This window comes from Lynx rufus, unplaced genomic scaffold, assembly GCF_022079265.1.
Source record: "Lynx rufus isolate CCGP_SWC_20201006 ecotype Redwood Valley unplaced genomic scaffold, mLynRuf1.p SCAF_21, whole genome shotgun sequence".
Taxonomy (NCBI): domain Eukaryota; kingdom Metazoa; phylum Chordata; class Mammalia; order Carnivora; family Felidae; genus Lynx; species Lynx rufus.
The window spans coordinates 10786869-10808505 of record NW_025814836.1 but is presented as its reverse complement, the minus strand read 5'-3'; the positions used below and the strand labels follow the sequence as shown (position 1 = coordinate 10808505).

The window sequence follows — 21637 nt, the reverse complement described above, 5'->3', positions numbered from 1 at the left end:
AGTTTCACTTTTTAAAAAAAATTCCAGAGTTTTCTATATGCCTTTAAAGTCTACAGATGTCTATTTGTGATGACGGGAGATTTGTAGGCACGTCAGAGAAGTAGTAAAGGAATCTAGAATAGGAAGTTTTTTGATAATGCTGAGGCCTTTTTCATTGCAAGTGGATTCTGGTATTTCTCTCTCTATTTTTCCCATGTGTGTTCTTTAAATGTATAGCCTTTAATACCAGTATATATGTGTATACACATTTACTAAAGTAGCAGGACACATTGTTTTGGCAAGTGTATGTTCTTAGGCTTAAAAGAAATATTGTGTAGTGATTTAAATTTCACAGGTTACTTCTACTCTCATTTGTCATAACAACCTGGTAAGGTTGAGGGACTGGGCACTATTATGCCATTGAACATCTCGCTTGGCTAATAACTGAAAGAACAGACAGGTAAAATATGAGCAGACAATTCACACACACACACACACACACACACACACACACACACACACACAAGTAAAAAATGGCCCTCAGACATATTTGAAAACATTTTCAAATATGTTCACAATCATAATTAAAGAAATGCAAATTAAAACAATGCCGAGATATCATTTCTCACCTATCAGAACGACACAAATTTGTAAAGAGGATAACATGTTTTAAAAGTTGGCAAGACTGTGAGAAAGGCAATGCCTTCGTATGTTGCTGGAGGGAATGCAAATTGGTAGAACCCTCTGGAGGGAAATACCAAGAATCTACCCATCTTTTGACACAGGTGGAGATGTATACACGGATTCACGTATATCCATGTGTTTTATAGCTCTGTCCACTGAGAGATCCTAGAAGCAGTGGCACCCCCCACAGGACTGAGCATGCGTGGCTCAGATCTCGGTTTATAAACACCATACCCCAATAAAAGGAGTGGAGGCTCCTTGGAGAAGTAGTTGATTTCTGGGCTAGAGGAAGGAAAATACAAGCTGAGCTTAGAACATCTTGTGCCAGAAAGTAAGGAAGTGCTCAAAAAAGGATGAAAACCGGGGGGCCTCGGTGGTTCAGTTGGTTAAACGTCTGACTTCGGCTCAGGTCATGATCTCAGGGTTTGTGGGTTTGAGCCCCACATCAGCCTCTGTGCTGACAGCTCAGAGCCTGGAGCCTGCTTCGGATTCTCTCTCTCTCTCTCTCTCTCTCTCTCTCTCTCTGTGCCTCTGCCCTGCTCACTCTGTCTCTCAAAAAAATGAGTAAACATTAAAAAAAAATTTTTTAAAAGGATGAAAATTTGTTAGAAGAACCTATGAGCCAACTTTAAGCTGCTCCTAATTGCCAAAGCTGGAACATTTTGACCAATACAAAATCATAATAGTATTGGGATTTTAATCCTTATGATAAAATAAATATCCATGAATCCATACTGATATCAAAATCAGTCAGATAGGGGCAACTGAGTGGCTCAGTCTGGCTAAGCATCTGACTCTTGGTTTCAGCTCAGGTCATGATCTCACAGCTTCTTGGGTTCAAGCCCCATATTGGGCTCTGTGCTGGTAGTGCAGAGCCTGCTTGGGATTCTCTCTCTCTCTCTCTCTCTCTCCCTCTCCCCGTCTCCCTCTCTCTCTGCCCCTCCTCCACTTGTGCTATTTCTGTCTCCCTCTAAATAAATAAATAAACTTAAAAAAATCAGTCAAATACATAAATAGGAAGGAAGGGAAGGCTCTTCCTTACCGAATTGCACTTAATAAATGTAGACAGAAAGATGGTATAGCATTAGATAAATACCGTGCAGTAATTATTGCAAACCAAGATCCGTTGTTGGATGCTGAAATTAATATCCAAGATTTGAGGACGAACAGGACATTTCCATAGCCTTGGGGTTGCAGTAATGTGAAGACTGGACCTGTGACTTGGAGGGGCTACTTCCAAGATGGCTCACTCACATGGCTGCTGGCCATGGGCTCAATTCTTCTCCAGAAATCTGCTGGAAGTCTCTTCTGACCAGGAAGTTGTCTTCCTCCAGAATGAGTGATCCAAGGCAGAAAGCAAAGAGGAAGCCACAATGCCTTCTGTGGCTTACTGTCTGCAGTCACATACCATTTCTGCCTCTTCTTTTTGTTAGATATCGTTAAGCCACCACACTGGGGAAGGGCATCTCTAGCCAGCAGCCCGGAAATTATTTTTTCTCCCTGAGAGTTGCCACTTCCTCTTTGTTGACTCCCAGCACCGCCATCTTTGCTTCCTCTTTTTGTGTCTTTCTCTAGTGCTAGTCCCGGACAGGATTATCGGGATTATGATAGGACTAGCAGTGGGAAGGAGGAGGCAATATGGACCCTTCCCCACCCGATGCCACAAGGAGCCCTTCTTACCTCAGTCTTCTATCACCCCTCCCACCTTCTGTAACAGAGTGTCCAGAACCCAGCTGTGAATCCATAAAACTTCTATAAGCCACTTTCTAGGGCAGTGATTGTACTGACAGTTCTCTTTTTTTCCTGTCCGTCTTCATCTGTATTACTACATACTCTCATCTCTATCCCCAAGGCCTACCACAGTGCCTGCAAGGTCCTTCATGGGTAAGTGGGTTTTCTCTTGAGATGTAAATATACTTAAGAACACCCTAATTTAGCTCTATGGATCCCCCCAGTCTTTCCCAAACTGCAGAACTGCAGGGAAGAGATATACTTCAGAAGCCTGTTGCCTGTTTGCACAAACAGAACTCCAGAAAATTTTTCAAAAATGATGCTCTTGCTTCAGGGAGTAGAGGGTTAGCAAGGCTGCTGAGGACTCTGTTCTGTGGCAGTGAAGACAAAGAGACCCACCCAGTGAGTGCTAGGAGTGGAAAGGAAGGTGGTTGAATATTCTTGGGCACATGGTAGGCAGGAAGGGACGTCCTTAGCACTTGGAAGTGTCTCTACTGCCTTCGTTAACTCTGTGCCTCATCTCTTCACCGAGTCCCCCCTCCAGTCTTGGCTCCCCCATTGCCCAGCTGCTTCTGGAAAACATCTGGATTCTGTCTCTTTCGGCACACCTGTTCCTGTTGCAGACCCCTCTTTTTGGGCCCCCCATTCCCGGTACATACTATTAAATAACAAAAATTCAACTGAGTCAGTTTGAAGATCTAATTGGCTTAAGTGATAACGGAGCAGTATTCCATCTAGCAAGTAGAAAGGAGTTCTGTCAGGCTGTAGAAAAGAAAAAATCTTTAAAGGCAGAGAGGGAGCAGTAAAAAGGAAATTATTAGGAAAGAATGCATTGTTTCAGGCAAGATTGCCCCGCTAAGGGGAACGGATGGGGTCTATCAGTAAATTTCCTGGTGCTGACCAGGAAATTCCATGTTGACTGGTTAAAGGGTACATTCCGGGGTGGGGGTGGGGGGATTGAAACTGCAATTAGGTTAGGTATTAAGCCCCTGTTTGGTGACGTGGCCGAGCATAAGTGACTCCATTCTGGGCCTGTGGTTTTCTTTTTAACAAGGCCCATTCCCATCCTTATTGGCCTTGTCCACCATGCTTTCATACCTCACTAGGGGACTGAGATTTAGAGTTCCCTTTTCTTCTTCCTCTCCCTGCAGCATTGGACACTTGTTCCTTTCCTACATCAGCCTAGCTCCAGAGACTTCAGCCCAGCCAGGGCCTGATCCCTCGCCCTGCCCCACTTCTGCTGTTCCCATCTCTCTGCCCGGGGCAGGTGAGACACTGGTTAATACAGGGGTAGAACTAAGCTGGTCTAGGCTGATCTGCCAACTTTCCATTGGAGGAAGATGAAACTGAATGAAGACCTACAACAAACATTATTCTTAAATTAAAATTGTTTATAAAAAGTCATAGAAGTTCTGTGTGGGAAGGAAATTTAATAATATTCAATTCCCATTTATCTCATCTTACAGTTCAAGAAATCAAGGTCCAGGTGGGTTAGGTAATTTTTCTATAGTCACGTTTTCTTTTTTTTTTTTTTAATGTTTATTTATTTTTGATACAGAGTACGAGCAGGGGAGAGGCAGAGAGAGAGGGAGACAGGATCTGAAGCAGGCTCTGTTCTGACAGCAGCAAGCCCGATATGGGACTTGAACTCATGAACCGTGAGATCATGACTGGAGCCAAATTCAGACACTCAACCAACTGAGCCACCCAGGTGCCCCATACAGTCACGTTTTCTGATGCACATAATCTACTATGTGAGCTTGGTTACATATGCAGAGTTCAATGAAATCTATAACAGTTTGTCTTCCAGAATAGAAACTTTGAATTATTCTGATATTATGGATTACATTTTACATTTCACATCGTGCTAGTATGTAGTTATGGGAATTACAGTTCTTCTCTTTCTAATCCAGATTTAGGTCGATCTCGAGAACTACAATACGTATACGTGGATAACAACATTCACCTGAAAGGCTTGCCATCCTATCTGTACAATAAAGTCGTCGGGTGCAGTGGGTAAGGCTGATTTCGTATTTTATACTATAGCTAAACTCTTTTCCACGCTCATTTCTATTTCATTTTTTGGTCCTGATGTAACTTAGAAATAGGTGAACTTTGGATAATCATTTTTGATTTTGTCTTTGGCCTTAATATGCTAAACCAAATACCTTTTGCAACTAAGAATATTGGGCAATCAATTTGCAGTATTATACTTCCAGTTCAGTTAGTAAGCAAGTGGTTTATTATTTTCCAGTCAAAAACGAATCCATGTATACTATTATAAACTCAGTAGTATCAGTCACTGAAACTGGAGGAATCAGCATGAACTTAAAAGCTTCTGCACTCCACTGCAGTGACAGTTTTACTCCAGGAATAGCCCTAGTATCTAGAACTTGACCATTTCGAAATATTTAGAATGCAACATTTGAAATAGTCCCTTAATACGAATCATGATTCTGGCAACCAAAACAGATGTTTCAGTTCAAGGAAAGTGATAGGCTTTTATTTTCAGAGCAGCAATAATCTTTCTCAGTCAGGCTTTTAGAAAAGCAGTTTCAGCTTTTTATTTTCCTTTATTTTGTTTTACTTATTTTTGAGAGAGAGAGAAAGAGAGAGAGACAGAGCGTGAGTGAGGGAGGGTCAGAGAGAGAGAGAGGGAAACACAGAATCTGAAGCAGCTCCGAGCTCTGAGCTGTTGGGGCTCTGAGCCCCAACGTGGGACTTGAACTCATGAGCCGTGAGATCATGACCTGAGCCAAAGTTGGATGCTTAACCAACTGAGCCACCCAGGCGCCCTTCAGCTTCTTCTTCTATAAGAGTGAGACAGAACCACCTTAAGATGTTTCCTAGAGTGGTATGGGATTAATATAGGACAACTTGGCTACCAGAGCCTGCTTTTAACTGGCCTAACTTTCCTCACATAAACAGCCAAAGAATATTTGGGAGATCTTTGAGGCTACTTAGCCCATATATTTCACTCTGTCCTTATAATCCTGACACCCTGCGTAACCTGGTTCATACTATATGTAGTTCTGGCAAGAACGATGACAATAAGCTTGTACACAGAGAACAGCCACTCCCCTGTTGGCCTGGCTCCAGAGGATGGGCTCTGAGCAGTGATGGCCCCAGAGAGGGCATTCCTAGGAATAACAGCCTTCCCTTAGGAAAAATTATACACTTGTTATCTTGGAAGAGCCTTCGATGATGCTTCGAAGTGCGCACGTAGGCTGATGAAATACAAGCCCAGAGATGTAGTTCAGAACCTTCTGTGAAGCAGAGATAATAGAATGTGTGGTGGAGTTTTTAGCTCGGTGATTTTTCGACAGCTGATTATGTGACAGCTGTGATACTACTCAGTCATTAATCCTAATGAGTTCTTAAATGATCTGTAATACAGCCTAATTCTTCCAAGTGGTAAGTAAAATGCCCTCCCTTACCAAGATACACAGAATGATGCAAGCAGGCTCCAAGGCTGAAGGCAGTTTTCCCCCCACCTAAGCCTTCAGAGACTGCACAGAAGTCTCTACCACAATTAAGGAACAGCTTTTACTTAAGATAAAGAGCCTTCTACTTTGGTGTATAGATATGGATGTTATTGACTGTGCTGAATACGGAGACACTTTTTCATGTTTACCTTGGTGTCTGGTAGCAGAAGTAGTGAATTTTATAAGAGCTCCAAATCTTTGAGAGTATAAATAATAGGGCAAAATATGCAAATTATTAGCCAGTAGTCTACCTTTATTATTACTATTAACACCTTCCTGTGGAAGTAGTGGTAAGAAAAATATTCAGAGGACAGTATCAGACAATCGGTTTTGTAATATTAGTAGTTTTTGGTAGTAGTAAGTGTAGTCCCACTTACAGATGAACTGTGATCCAAAAGGCATATTTAGTCTGTGGTTTTACTCAGAATGCATTTCTCACTACGATCAATTCAGGTGGTTATATTCCTAGCCAACTTATTAAAAAGTCATTTAACCCCATTTTGCACCCCCCCAAAATTCCATGATATTTTGTGGCAAAATGTACTCAGAATTCTTTTTTTTTTAATGTTTATTTTTGAGAGAGAGTGTGTAAGGGGAAATGCAGAGAGAGAGAGGGGGACAGCGGATCTGAAACGGGCTCCATGCTGACAGCAGAGAGCCCCATGTGGGGCTCAGACTCACGAACCATGAGATCATGACGTGAGCTGAGTGAAGTCAGATACTCAGTCACCTGAACCACCGAGGCAACCCTGTACTCAGAATTCTAATAGATGGTGGTTACTGAAGGTTTGGCAACAGAATTAAGGGACCCCCTTCACTTTCTCTGTCTTGTTGAATATATGCAAAGGGACTCCCCTATTCCAAGTCAAAGTGGGGGGGGGCGCTGGGAGAAGGAAGGGCAAAGAGTAGAACAAGGATCTGAGGTGAACCTAATATAAAGAGCAAAAGGGTTTTTGAGGCCTAGAAAGTGTGCTTCTTGATTCTGAACAAGGATCTTGGTTCACTTAGTTCATTCAGTGAATATTTATTGAGCGACTGCTGTGATCATATGTCAGACAATGGCCATACAGTGATGAGTAAAACCATATAATCTAACCAGGGATCCAAATAAACAATAAATAATTGATCAGACTTGATGCTAATTCTCTTTAAGGAGATGATAGTCAAGCAGAGAACCTAAGGTTCAACATGCTTGGTTCTCTACTGCTCTCACGTGTTGCTTCTTAGATGCAGGCCTGGAATAGAAGGGCACAGTGGCTTCTGCTGTACCGCACCATCTCTGAAACAATTACATTCCCTCTTCCGATGGAGAGAGAGTCTAAGAATTAGAGCAACAGAGCAGAATGAACACAGCTTTGGGGACTTGTGGCACAATATAAAAAAAATCTGCTATGTGTATAATTCGTATCTCAGAAGGAGAATACAGAATCATATATAAAATTATAAACAGATATAAATACAGCAAATAACAAATGTCATACAGTTTCAAGAAACCTCAGAAGTCTCACACAGTTATCTTTGGTGGAAATAAAGTTAGCACCTCCTTATAAGATGTTCATTTATTTGTCATATAATTATTCATCAGTAACTAGCAAGTCAGCCCTGTGCTAAGAATTGTGGAAAAAACAAAGATAACTTAGATGTTAATCCTAATACATAAAATGGCTGTAATACAAAAAATAAATACCTTAAGAGAGGTAGAGTGATAGAAGTGTAGAGCATGGGAATATTTTTTGTGACCTAGCCTTGAAGTTACACATGGTCATTTCTGTTTTATCCTATTGATTACACAGGTAACTCCTACTCACTGGGGGAGGAGACTTCTTAAGGGAGCGGATACTAGGAGGGGAGGTCGTGGGCGCCATCTTGGAGACTGGCCCTCACAGCTTCCTTGCATCCACTGCTCTTTGCTAGTTTCATGGAAAAGTATGGTTTTTATTTTGTCTGGCTCTTTCTGATTGTTACTATAGGAGTAAATGTCTTCAGTTCTTCTGTATTTTACCTACAAAGAGAAGTCCCTCCCATTAGAATTTTAGAGAATGGTAATTGGCACATTTGCCTATTTGAGAGAACTTAATGGTAAAAGTTATCCTATACCAGTTATTTTTTTCAGTTGTCTGATCATATGCGGAAAAGAAAACTGAGCCACTGCTTTGCTTTTTCTTTTGTAAAAACAGCTGGATTGGGGTGCAGGTTGGTTAAATGACTTGATTAATAGAACCACTTAAGGTAACAGAATTGTTTATATGAGAAATGCATTCTGAGTTCCGAGTTAACCCAGCAGTCTAGAAAAATAGCCTTTATATTACAGTCTATTTTTATGTAGTGGCTGCTCCCCATCTAATAACAAGCAATATTAGATACCTGAACCACACTTTGGGGCAAGCACAAAACAGTGTAGCTACAGATAAAAATACCAAAGAGAGAGTTTTCAGTTTGGTTCCGACAAAGTAATTAATTGTTTATGAAAACAAAAACGTTAACACTCCTTTCTAGTTTTAGAGGAATATAACAGAATCCAGCATCTTCACAGTATAACTTTCACAGTGTCCAGGACACAACCCAAAATTACATTTGAATAATTAAGGAAAAATGTGACCTATTCTCAAGGGAAAAGACAATCAGCAGAGACCAACCTGCTTGAGAGGACCCAAAATGTTGGCCGATGAGGACTTTAAAAGAACTATTCTCAATGAAGTAAAGAAAAATAAGTTTGCAGTGAATAAAAGACCAGGGGAAAAAAAGAAACTATACAAAAGAAACAAATGGAAATTCTAGAGTTGAAATACAATATCTGAAATAAAAACTTGACTTGATGGGCTTAAGAGTAGAATGGGTATAACAGAGGAAGAGGCAGTGAGCTGGGAGGTAGAACAATAGAAATCATTCAGTGTGAGGAACAGAGAAGAAGGATTGGAAACAAAAATGAACACACAGCATCAGGGATCTGCCAGACAATGTAGAAAAGCCTGATAGAGGTATAATTGGTGTCCCAGAAGGCACAAATTTTTCCTCATTTTTCTCTTAACTAAGAGAAATGCCTCAAAAATGTTTGAAGAAATCACATCTGAAAATTTCCTAAATATGATGCAAGACCTGAGTTCACATTTTCAATGGGCTCAGCGGACCCTAAGCAGTATAAATTATGAAGAAAACAATGCCCAGGCAAAGCTACTGCAAACCAAAGATACAATGAGGTAACACCTCACACCTGTCAGAATGGCTAAAATTAACAACACAGGAAACAACAGGTGTTGGCAAGGATGTGGAGAAGGGGGAGCTCTCTTCTACTGTCAGTAGGAATGTAAACTGGTGCAGCCGCTCTGGAGAACAGTATGGAGGTCGTCGAGAAACTAAAAACAAGGGGTGTCTGGGTGGCTCAATCAGTTGGGCATCCGACTTTGGCTCAAGTCATGATCTCACAGTTTGTGGGTTTTAGCCCTGTGTGGGGCTCTCTGCTGACAGGGGAGAGCCTGGAGCCTGCTTCAAATTCTGTGTCTCCCTTTCTCTCTGACCCTGCCCTGCTCACACTGTCTCTCTCTCTCTTTCTCTTTCTCTCAAAAATAAATGAACATTTAAAAAAAAAAGAAACTAAACATAGAACTATCCTATAATCCAGCAATTGCACTGTTAGGTATTTACCCAAAGGATACAGATTCCAAGGGGTTCATGTACCTCATTGTTCAAAGCAGCATTATCAACAATAGCCAAACTATGGAGAGAGCCCAAATATCCATCTACTGATGAATGTATAAAGAAGATGTGGTATGTATATACAATGGAATATTACTCAGCCATCAAAAAGAATTAAATCTTGCTGTTTGCAATGAGGTGTATTGAGCTAGAATGTATTATGCTAAGTGAAATAAGTCAGAGAAAGACAAATAGTATATGATTTCACTCACATGTGGAACTTAAGAAATGAAACAAATGAACACATGGAAAGGGATGGGAAGAGAAGAGAGAGGGAAACAAACCACAAGAGACTCTTAATGATAAGGAACAAACTGCAGGTTGTTAGAGGAAGGTAAGTGGGAGATGGGCTAAATGGGTGATGGATACTAAGGAAGGCACTTGTTATTATGAGCACTGGGTGTTGTATATAAGTGATGAATCACTGAATTCTCCTCCTGAAACCAATATTTGACTGTATGTTAACTAACTAAAATTTAAATTAAAAAAAAAATCAAAGGTAAAAAAATCTTGAAAGCAACCAGAGAAAAATGACAAATTACGTACAAAGGAATCATTCAGAAGAATGTTACCTTCTCATCAGAAACTGCGAAGGCCAGGAAACAGGAGAACAACATTTTTAAAGTGCTAAACAACAACAGCAAAAAAACAGTCAACCTAGCAGCCAGCACAAAAATACTTCTCAAGAATAAAAGCATAATAAATGCATTCTCAGACCGAACGAAGCTAAGCCTTAAATGAGGCCCTGCCAAAGTGGCAGACTGTATTCAGACCAAGGCCCATTTTCTCTGGGTGGCAGTGTCTGTCCTTCTCCTTATCCACTTCTCCTTTCCTTTCCCTGTAATTTAAGCTGGGAAAAAAAACTTTTTTGCTAAAGGGAGGGTAAATCTAGTAGCTGTTCCCACAATAATGAACATGCAAATGACATCATGTACTATCTAAGGAATTCCAAGATCATCATTTAGGTGCTTTTGGTAAGAGAATTTTATTATTTTAACATGTTAGGTGAAATAAGTGTGACAATGCATACAAGTTAATGTGCTAAATGACATACATGTTCTGGAACATAATCTTAGTGGCACAAAGATGTCACCATTCACATAGCTTATTTAGGGTTAAATGTTGAACGGCAGCTCCGAAAACATTGAGTTGAAAGAAAATTGTGTGATAATTGCTGTAAACTATCTGTATAATTAAGCCAAAAGTACTAACATTTGTGACAGATTTTAACTCATTTTTATAACTCACTTAAGGATTCAGATACATAATTTTTTTTTTTTTTGGTAACCGCCTTGGTATTTCATCTAAAGTGATAAAAACTACTGAGTTGGAAATCAAAGATACCAAGGCTTCATAATTGCCAGCTAATAATTATTTCATTGTAAACTGAGACATATATGGGGCTTCCATCCCTCCTTACTGGCAATTCATTTCATAATCACCTCTTTTTTTTTTTAAGTGTATTTATTTGTTTTGTGAGAGAGAAAGCAGAGAAGGGGCAGAGAGAGTGGATGAGAAAGAATCCCAAGCAGGCTCCGCGCTGTCAGCGCAGAACCCACCATGGAGCTCAGTCCCATGAATCGTGAGATCATGATCTGAACCCAAACCAAGAGTTGGACACTCAGCTGACTGAGCCACCCAGGTGCCTCCGTAATCACTTCTTATTGAGATGTGCAACACTAGCTTTCCAGCCTGCTCTCCCACTTGCCATTCTCTTCCATGGGCCAGACATTCTGGCCGGAGGGAACTGTGTGTTTAACCCTGTGCGCCCTGCACATTCACAGAGCTGAATCCCTGTTCCCTTTCCCTGGAATATCATGGTGCTAATATTAATTTGGAACAATAGATTCCTTCACGGCAACATCTAGACTGACGTTTTGATTCAGAAATTTTACCATTGCACTGTGTATTGTGGTATGCTACCAAAAGAATCACTTATTGTAAGAATAGGAAACAAGAACAGCTATAAACATTGCTTTACCTTTTTTGTGTGCCAAGGAAGTGTGCTCGCTGATTTTATCTGTGTCTTGCACATCATCTTCCCAGCATCCCTTGCGATGTTTGCCCCATTCTAGAAATGAAGAAACCGGAGCTCAGAGAGATTAAGTAAACTGCCCCAGGTCACAAAGCCAGGTGGTATAGAGTTATCATCTGCTTCATCGTCCATACTCGTAACCTCTGCACTGTGCACACTGCCTCCAACTTTGGTCTAGAGTCACCTCTGTATGTTTAAGCCCCTCTGCTAGCTCCTTGAGAGTAGAGACGGAAAATACCTTTCTTGTTCCTGCATCATTTCATGTAATGGGGGTGTAGGATATTTCATATCTGATGAGATCAAGGGAGGTTGGCCATGCCCAGCAGACAGGTCCCCTAACTCATGTAATCTCATCCCTTATAGCTTGCATTGGTGTTTTTTTTTTAAATGTTTTATGTTTATTTATTTTCTTAGAGTGCATGTGTGCACGAGTGAGGTAGAGGTGGAGAGAGGGGGAGGCAGAGAATTCCCAAGCAGTTTTTGTGCTGTCAGCACAGAGCATGATGTGGGGTTCGAACTCATGAACCCGTGACATCATGACCTGAGCCAAAATCAAGAGTGTGATGCTTAACCAACTGAGCCACCCAGGCACCCCTGCCTGCATTCTTCATAGCGGCAGCTTTTCTCCAGCATGAAGCAGAGAAGGCATTTAATAGACGTGTCATAAAATGAATTTAATTAGCTTTTTATATCCAGTGGTGAAGAGTAGGAACTTCTGCTAAAAGAATTGTCCAAGGGAAATTAGATTCCATATAAAATGAGGATCCACTTACTTGTTAATGTGAGCCTTTTCAGCAGTTTCCTTCAGATACTTGTCTTTTTAATTATGGGAGATGAGGAAAGCATTAGGAAAAATCTGGCTTTCAGTTTTCTACACCTTTATTTGTTACTCTGTATTGTTAAATTCTTTGGGCAGTGTCCATGTATAGCTCATGCACAATTGTATTAAGAAGCAGCAGCTGTTAAGGCAATAAGAGCGTGAAGTAAATAATTCACAAATGACTTGCTTGTTTTTTACTCTGCATTTGCATTGTTTTATGGTTCTGCCCAGGGTTCTCATACTGCAGTGTAGCTGTAAAGTTTGGAAGCAAATCATATTATTTTACCTTGTGTATTAGCCAGGGTTCTCCACAGCAACAGAACCAATAGGAAGTGTGTGGGGGTGAGGGGGAGAGGGAGATTGATTTGTTTTGAGGAATTGGCTCATATGATTGTGGGGGCTGGCAAGTCAGAAAGCTCCAGGGCTGGCTGGACACCCAAGGAGGAGTTGATGTGACAGCTTGAGTCTGACGGCAATCTGGAAGAGGACCTCAGTCTTTCTCTCCTAAGGCCTGCAGCTGATTAGATGAGGCCCACCCACATCACGGAGAGTGATCAGCTTTATTCCAAGTCTACCGATTTAAATGTTCATCTCATCCAAAAAATACCTTCACAGAAACATCTGGTCTAGTGTTGGACCAAATATCTGGCTACCATGGCCTAGCCACCTTAATACAAAAAATTTAATCATCACGCTACATGTAGTATATCATCAAAAGAATCATTTATTGTGCGTTTGCCTGTGCTTTCAGACTTAGTGGCCATACTGCATAATAGCATTTTGGATATGGTCTTCTCATGTTAATTTTGTCTGTATTAGGAAAGAAGCAATGATTATAAAATAAACTTTAGATTCATGTCCTCAACTTCACAGAATGCTTCATCAGGGTAATATCTTTCTAACCCGCAAAATTCTCCTGCCAACCCACAGGTGTGCTGCTACAGACTCTGGTGCTTATGTGATCACATGGGGTGAACAGAGGTTTTTGAAAGCCAGAGGGATAAAGGCAAAGTAAATAGCAAAGGCAGATCTTGCGAAAACTTTCATATAAACTCTGACATTATTTGACAGGCGAGTGTATAGCTGGTTTGCATGAGTGCACCCATACCAGCTGTGAAATTATTGACGGTATTGAAGTATTTCTACCCAAGTTGGTGAACAGCTATTGGGCGAAGTTCCCTGAGTTCCCCAGCTGCCAGGTCTGCTTCTCCCCTGAGAGCTCATAATCCACAACAAAAGGCTAATGACTAACAGGGCACAGGGCTCCAGGACCATGCTTCACCAGCATAAGACCGTTTGGGTTTTGTTTGTTTTAATAAGGTATAATTTGCATACAGTAACAGTCACCTTTTAGTGTACATTCCTGTGAATTTTAACAAATACATACAGTCATAAAGCCACAACTATAATCAGGATACAGAATAGTTCATTCACCTCAAAAATGTCTTCCCGTGTCCCTTGGAAATGAACCTCTGGCTGCCCACTCCAGCCCCTGGAAACCGTGGTCTGTTTTGTGTCCCTATACTTTACCCTTTCCAGAATGTCATGCAAATGGAATAATATAAGCTTTTATAAACATTCATATATAGAGTTTTGTGTGAACATAAATTTTCATTTCACTTGGGTAGGATACCTGAGAATGCATTTGCTGGGTCATATGGTTAAGTGTATGTTTAACTTTATAAAAAACTGAACTGTTTTCCAAAATGGCTGTGCCATTTTGTACTTCTGTGAGCAACTTATAAGAGTTCTTGTCGGTTTTTTTTTTCCCCTTTCAGACATGCTAATAAGTAATGATACCTCATTTTAATTTGTATTTCCCTAGTGACTACTGAGGTTGAACATCTTTTCATATGCTTATTTCTATCCATATATCTTCTTTGGTAAAGCATGTTCCAATCTTTCAGTCATTTTTTAAAAATTGGATTGTTTTAAATTATTGACTTTCTTGAGAGTTCTTTATATATTCTGAATACATGTCTTTCATCAAATATGTGATTTGCACATATTTCCCACCAGTCTGTGGCTTGTCGGTTGTTTTAACAGAATTAACTGGTATATGTTATAGCACCTCATAGTACCCACCCCCGCCCCCAACACACACGACTCAAGATACATTTAATTTAATCCATAAATAAGACCTTTTCCAAAATCCTGTTTGACAGATTACTGTCATTTTCCTGTATATTCATTTCCCTAAATGTGGCCATCCTGCTGGGTAACCAAATACAGATATTTCTAATGCTTATTAGGTTGCTAGCACATCTCCTGACCCTGAGACTTGTGATGGGCCCCGGTGAGCACCCCCAAGTTATTTTTCTCCCACCATATGGATGACTCAGTGTTCTTTTTCCCATTTCCTTTTTATCTTTTCTCTTTCAGACTTCTTTATCTATGTGTGATGACTCAAAACAACGGATCTGTATTTGGAACTGCTTAGCTATCAGTATGGAAACTGCTAGATAGAAGAGAAACCTTGAACACGAATGAACAGCAGCAGAACACCTATAATACAGTTAGAAAATGTGTAATAGAAACTTCAAACATTGTGGTAGATCATTGGCAAGAGAGGATATCAGAGAAGAGTTTATAAAGGAATTGGATTTGGGATGATGAGTAAGATTTGTATTTGGAGTGACAGGATGTGGAAATTTTCAGGCCTGGTGTGGCCTGTAGGCAGGAGTGGCCGTGGTGCATTTTTAGTAAAGACTAAAATGTATTCCCCTGTTCACTATATACGGGGATCAGGACTCAAAATCTCCTCCATCTGTACCTATTCTCTAGGTCAGTGATTCTCAATCAGGAACAGTAATGCTCCACTCCAGGGTGTTTGGAAATGTGTGTAAGTTGGGGAGGGAGTCGGCTTTAAGCCTGGGGTCCCTACTGACATGTGTTAGGATGCTAAATGTCTTGCAATGCACACAAAAGTTCTAAACAGTTAAGAACTTGTGCCCCCACTAACTGCTAAAAGCACTCCCAATAAGAAGCATTGCCAGTTATTTCATGCCATCACAATTATGCTTTAAATATTATTCATGCATGATTCCCAAATAAAGCAAGCTTCATTCAGCCTGGACCACTTGGTCTGACTCATATCCAACCGCATCCAGTTGGCATTTCCGCATAGATGTGTACAATTAAATGTTAACATATCTATAATCAAACTCCTAATTCCCTTATCTCTCAACTCAGTCTTCCACAGTCTGCTACATCTTTTTTTTTTTTTAATTTTTTTTCAACGTTTTATTTATTTTTGGGACAGAGAGAGACAGAGCATGAAGGGGGGAGGGGCAGAGAGAGAGGGAGACACAGAATGGGAAACAGACTCCAGGCTCCGAGCCATTAGCCCAGAGCCTGACGCGGGGCTCAAACTCACGGACCGTGAGATCGTGACCTGGCTGAAGTCGGACGCTTAACCGACTGCGCCACCCAGGCGCCCCCACAGTCTGCTACATCTTAGTCGATAGAAACTTCATTCCTCCAGTTACTCTGCCCAAAAGCTTTGGGGTCTTTGATTTCGCTTTCTCTCACATCCCACAACCAACTCATCACATAGCCTGTTGGTTGTACATTCAAAAATATATTCAGGCTCTTGTCACTTCTTACTACTTCTTTACTGTCACTTTGACCTAAATTACCATCATCTCCCACCTGGATTATAACAGTAGCCTTCCTACTTCTGTCTCAGCCTCCATTAGTCTATTCTCTACATAGTGTCTGGTGATCCTAGCCAAGTCAAAACACAGATCCCGTTTTGCCTGTACTCAGTCATCACTCTTGGCATTCCTTATACTTAGCATAAAAGCCAGAGACTTGGAAGTGACCTGTGAGCATGTACATGACTTGTCTTGTAGGTTACACCTTTGAATTCCTCTCCTATCACTCTCTCCCTTCTAACGTCCACTTAGCCATTTTTGCTCCTCCCTTTCTCTTGAGCACACCAGACTCCTGCCTCTTTGCACCTGTTTTTCCTCTATCTGGAATACTGTTCTCTCATATTTCTTTTTTTTTTTTCATGTTTATTTATTTATTTTGAGAGAGAGATTTTTTTTCATGTTTATTTATTTTGTGAGAGAGAGAGAAAGGACGCAAGCAGAGGAGGAGCAGAGAGAGAGAGGGAGAATCCAAGTAGGCTCCATGCTGTCAGCACAGAACTCCACACGGGACTCGATCTCACAAACTGTGAGATCATGACCTGAGCCAAAATCAGGAGTTGGACACTCAACCAATGTAGCCATCCAGGTGCCCCAGATTTGTTCATAGTCTAACACCACATGTGTTATAGCTCCCATTGAAATTCTCAATCTTAGGGCGCTCCTTAGACATATTAAGAATGGTTACTGTAAAGTTTGTATGTGATAATTCCATAACCTTACATCTTTTTTAAAATTCTTTTTTTAAATCTGTTTCTCTTGATTTTATTTTAGATAGTTTTATCTATATTGTACCTAGTTAGTTTTGAGTGCCTGCCAGATGCAGTATATAAGGAACTGTGACATTATGCTAGGCCTCAAATTGCATTATCTCCCTGTGGAGAGGACTCAAGTATGTGTGCCTTTTATCAGTTTATTGCTTCTCAGTTCCAGATCTACCCTTTTCCTTGGGACTGACGCTTGTAGAATGTTTTCCTTTGTCGTTGATTTATATGAAACTTTCTCAATAGAGGGCCCTAGAGAGATAGTGCAAGGTCAGAACAGGGGTTTCCTTCCCGCGTCCAGGGTGCTCTTTTCTGTGCAGCAACCAGCAAAAGGATGCCCAGTAACACCTCAGCAGCCTTCACTATCCAGCTGAAACCCACACTCTCCAGCAAATTTCTCTGCTTTTTCCTTTGATCAATACATGCCGGGTACATTTTTTATTTGAAAGAACCAGGTTTTGTTTTTATTTATACTTTCTATGCTTTGTTTCCTTTTCATCAATTTCAGTTCTTATGTTTTTCAATATCCTATCCATACTTTGTATTTATTTTGCTTTGCTTCTCCTAGTGTGTATATCACACACACACACACACACACACACACACACACACACACACACAAACACACACACACACATCTCCTGAAACCATCTGTACAATTAAGATCATAAACATATCCATCCCTAAGTTTTCTCATGCCCCTTGATAGTCATTCCTTCCTGCCCTCATCCTGTCTCCAGACAACCACTGATCTGTGTTCTGTTATTATACACTAATTTGTATTTTCTAGAGTTTTATATGAATGAGTTAAATAGTGTACACTCTGTTTTGGTCTGGCTCCTTTCACTCAGCATAAGGCTTTGGAGATTTATTCATGATGTAGTGTGTATCAGTAGTTCATTCTTTTTTATTGTTATATAGAATTCCATTCTATGGCTATACCACAGATTGTTTCTGTTTACTTGTTAATGCGCATATGTGTTGGTTCTAGTGTTTGACTTTATTACAAATAAAGCTGCTATGGACATATGTTAACTGCCTTTTAATGGTCCTAGACTTAAATTTACTTGGATAAATATCTAGGAGAGGAGAGTCTGGACCATATATATCCTTAATTTTTTAGGGAACTGACAAACTTCCAAAAAATGACTGCGCCATTTTACATTCCCACCTGCAATATAAGAGATTTTCAGTTCTTCCCTATTTTTGCCACTTTGGGAATAGTCAGCCTTTTAAATTTATCCACCCTAACTGTTCTGCAGTGATATTTCATTATATTTTTAAATTGCATTTTTCCAGTGAGTAAGAGTGTACATCTTTGCTTGTGTTATTTGCCATCCTTATATCTGCTTTGACATAGTGTCTATGTACATCTTTTCCCCATTGTTTTTTTTGGATATTTGTGTTCTCATTGAGTTTTGAAAGTTCTTTATAGATTCTGGATACAAATCTTTTATCTTCTGTATACTTTGCAAATATTTTCTCCCAGTCCATGGCTTGTCTCTTCATTGTCTTAACGAGGCCTTTTAAAGAGCAGACATTTTTTATTTTGATGTAGTCCATTGTATCAATGTGTCCCTTTGTGGATCTTGCTTTTGGTGTAACCCAGATCACAACGGTTTTCTCCTGGATTGTCTCCTGGAATTTTTAAGGTTTATGTTTACATTTTGGTCTGTGATTCATTTTGAATTAATTTTTGTATATGGTACAAGTATGGCTAAAGTTCCTTTTTTTTTTTTTTTTTGCATGTGGATATACAGTTATTCCCACACCATCTGTTAAAAGTACTTTCCTTTCTCCACTGTACCTTTGTTGAAAATTAGTTGTCCTTATATGTGTAGGTCTATTTTTATTTTTATTTTTATTTTTTTTAATTTTTTTTTTTTCAACGTTTATTTATTTTTGGGACAGAGAGAGACAGAGCATGAACGGGGGAGGGACAGAGAGAGAGGGAGACACAGAATCGGAAACAGGCTCCAGGCTCTGAGCCATCAGCCCAGAGCCCGACGCGGGGCTCGAACTCACGGACCGCGAGATCGTGACCCGGCTGAAGTCGGACGCTTAACCGACTGCGCCACCCAGGCGCCCTTGTAGGTCTATTTTTAGAAACTCTCCTTGCTCCATTGATCTATTAGTCTGTTTGACAACAACACCATATTGTCTTGATTACCATAATTTTACTGTAAGTCTTAAAATTAGGTAGTGTTAGTCCTCCAAATTTATCTTCCAAATTGTTAGGTTATTCTAATTGTTCAGCATTTCTACGTAAATTTTAGAACCAGAATTTCAACATATATTTAAAAAGAAAACCTGCTGTGATTTTGATTGTATTAAATTATAGATCAATTTGAGGAGAATTAATATCTTAGCAGTTTTGAGCCTTTAAAACTATGATCACAATAAATATCTTCCTTTCTCAGCAGTATTTTGTACTTTTCAGTGTACAGGTCATGGATATCTTTCATCAAATTTATCCCTAAATATTTCATATTTTTCATTCTATCATATATGATATTTAAATCTTTTTCATTTCCAGTGATTATTGCTACCATATAGAGTACAAATAATTTTGTATATTGATCTTGTATCCTCCAAACTTGCTAAGCTCACTTCATAGTTCCAGTAGTTTTGTTGTTATTGTTGTTTTGTTTTTTGGTGGTTTTTTTTGTTGTTGTTGTTGTTGTTTTGGTGTGTGTAGGTTCTTTTGGACTTTCTACATACACAGTAGTGTCTTTGGGGAGGAAAGGCAGTTTTACTTCTTCCTTAAAAAGAATCTAGTTGCCCTTTATTTCTTTTTCTTGCTTTATTACACTGGCTGTAAGCTCTGTACAATGTTAAATAGAAGTAGAGAACAAATATGTTTGTCTTGCTGAACTTATTGGGAAAACAGTCTTTTACCAAGTATAGTATTAATTGTTGTTTTGTCATAGATAGCTTTTATCAGATGAATAAACTCCCTTCTATTCCTAATTTGCTAAGAGGGTTTTTTTTTTTTTTTTTCTTTTCTCCCTGGAATGGGTGTTGAATTTTGTTAGACAATTTTTCTGTATCTATTGAAATGACTTTATGGTTATTTTTCTTTTAAGTTTTAGTATAGTGATTTACATTGATTTTCTCATATTAGTGCAATCTTAATTAGTAAGATAAACCTCATTTGGTCATAGTAGCTTGATACATTGTTGAATTCACTTTGCTAAAATCTTGTCTAGACTTTTTCCAACTATGTTCAAGAGTGATGCTGGGTTTTGTTTTGTTTTGTTTTGTTTTGTTTTTTTCTCTTGAAATGTGTTTGTCTGGTTTTTGTATCAGGATAATACTGGCTTCATAGAATGAGTTGAGAAGTATTCCAACCTTTTAACTAAAATTCAACTTCTTTAAATATAGGGCTGTTCAACTTACCTATTTCTTGAGTGAGCTTTCTAATTTTTATCCTTCAAGGACTTTGTATTAGCATAAAGTTGCTTATTGCCTTTTTATTATCTGTAGAAGTTGGGCAATGTCTCCTTTCTCATTCCTGATATTGGTAATTTGTGTCTTCTCTCTGGTTAGTCTAGTTAGAAATTTTTCAATTTTATTAATCTTTTCAAAGTTCTAGCCTTTAATTGATTTTTCTTTATTATCATCCCATTCTCTATGTCATTGATTTTCTTGATGTTCTTTATTATTTCTTTTTTCTGTTAAGGTTTAATTTGCTCTTTTATTTCCAGTTTCTTGGGTGAGAGCTCTGTGTGTAACATGTTATTCCAGGCAGTAATTATAATTGTTATTATAATAACCTTTGCTGCCAGTTCTAACATCTGTCAGTTCTTGGTTGATTTCACTTACATGATTTTTCTCATTATAGGTCATGTTTTCTCACTTACTGGAAAGCCTGGTAATATTTTACTGGATGCCGGACAGTGTGAATTTTACCACATTGAGTGCTGGGTATTTTTGTATTCATACAACTATTCTTGGTATATGACACAACTAAGTTAATTGGAAACAGTTTTATCTTTTCAGATATGGCTTTTAGGATTTGTTAGATGGGAATGGAATAATGTTCCGTCTAGTGTTAGTTATTCTGCACTACTGAGATAAGACCCTTACATGCACTCTACCTAATGCATCATGAATTATGAGGTTCAAGTCTGATAAGAACAAACACTGTTTTCATCCCTGTATGAGCGGTGGGCACTGTTACCTTTAATATCTTCAGCTGGTTCTTTCTCCAGCCTCGGATAGTTTCCTCACATGCCTGGGCTGATCAGTACTCATCTGAATACTTATGGGGGCCTTCTGCAGATCTCCAGAACTCCCTCTTTGTGCATCTCTCTCCTCTGAGGTTCTCTGTCCTGCAAACTCTAGCTGCTTTGGACTCCCTGAACTCTTCGTTCCTTGTCCTCAATTTAAGGTGCCTGCCATCCTGTGACTGATTTCCTCTTCCCTGATTAAACTGTTCTCTTCAGTCAGGTCTGTGCTCAAGTGTCACCTCCTCAGAAAGACTTATTTTGATTAATACAGCTCTCACTCCCCTCTCGCTCTGTTTTATTATAGATTTACCTTTTCACTGTCTGTCTCTGCTCACGGTAGTAAGGCCCACTTCTGATCTTACATGTGTACCTAACTGGATTTCATACTCATATGTATCAAATATCCACAAAAATGTTCATAATAGCCCATCATTGGAAACAGTCCAAATGTTTATCATTACTACACAGCAGTGAAAATGAATAAGCTATAGTTCATGCGACAACACGGATGAATCCCAGAAATAGAATGTTGACAAATGGAGCCAGACACAGAAGGTGTCT

The 21637-nt window shown here is 39.6% G+C and overlaps 1 protein-coding gene across 3 annotated transcripts in view; it reads left to right on the top strand.

The window, feature by feature from the left end:
* The window catches only part of LRRC28 (leucine rich repeat containing 28), a 152215-nt gene that overhangs the window by 106047 nt on the left and 24531 nt on the right, over positions 1 to 21637 (top strand). For all 3 annotated transcript variants that reach the window (XM_047086715.1, XM_047086716.1, XM_047086714.1), the window contains one exon: positions 4308 to 4410. In XM_047086715.1, the coding sequence (XP_046942671.1) occupies positions 4308 to 4410 (103 nt within the window). The remainder of the gene's footprint in view (positions 1 to 4307; positions 4411 to 21637) is intronic.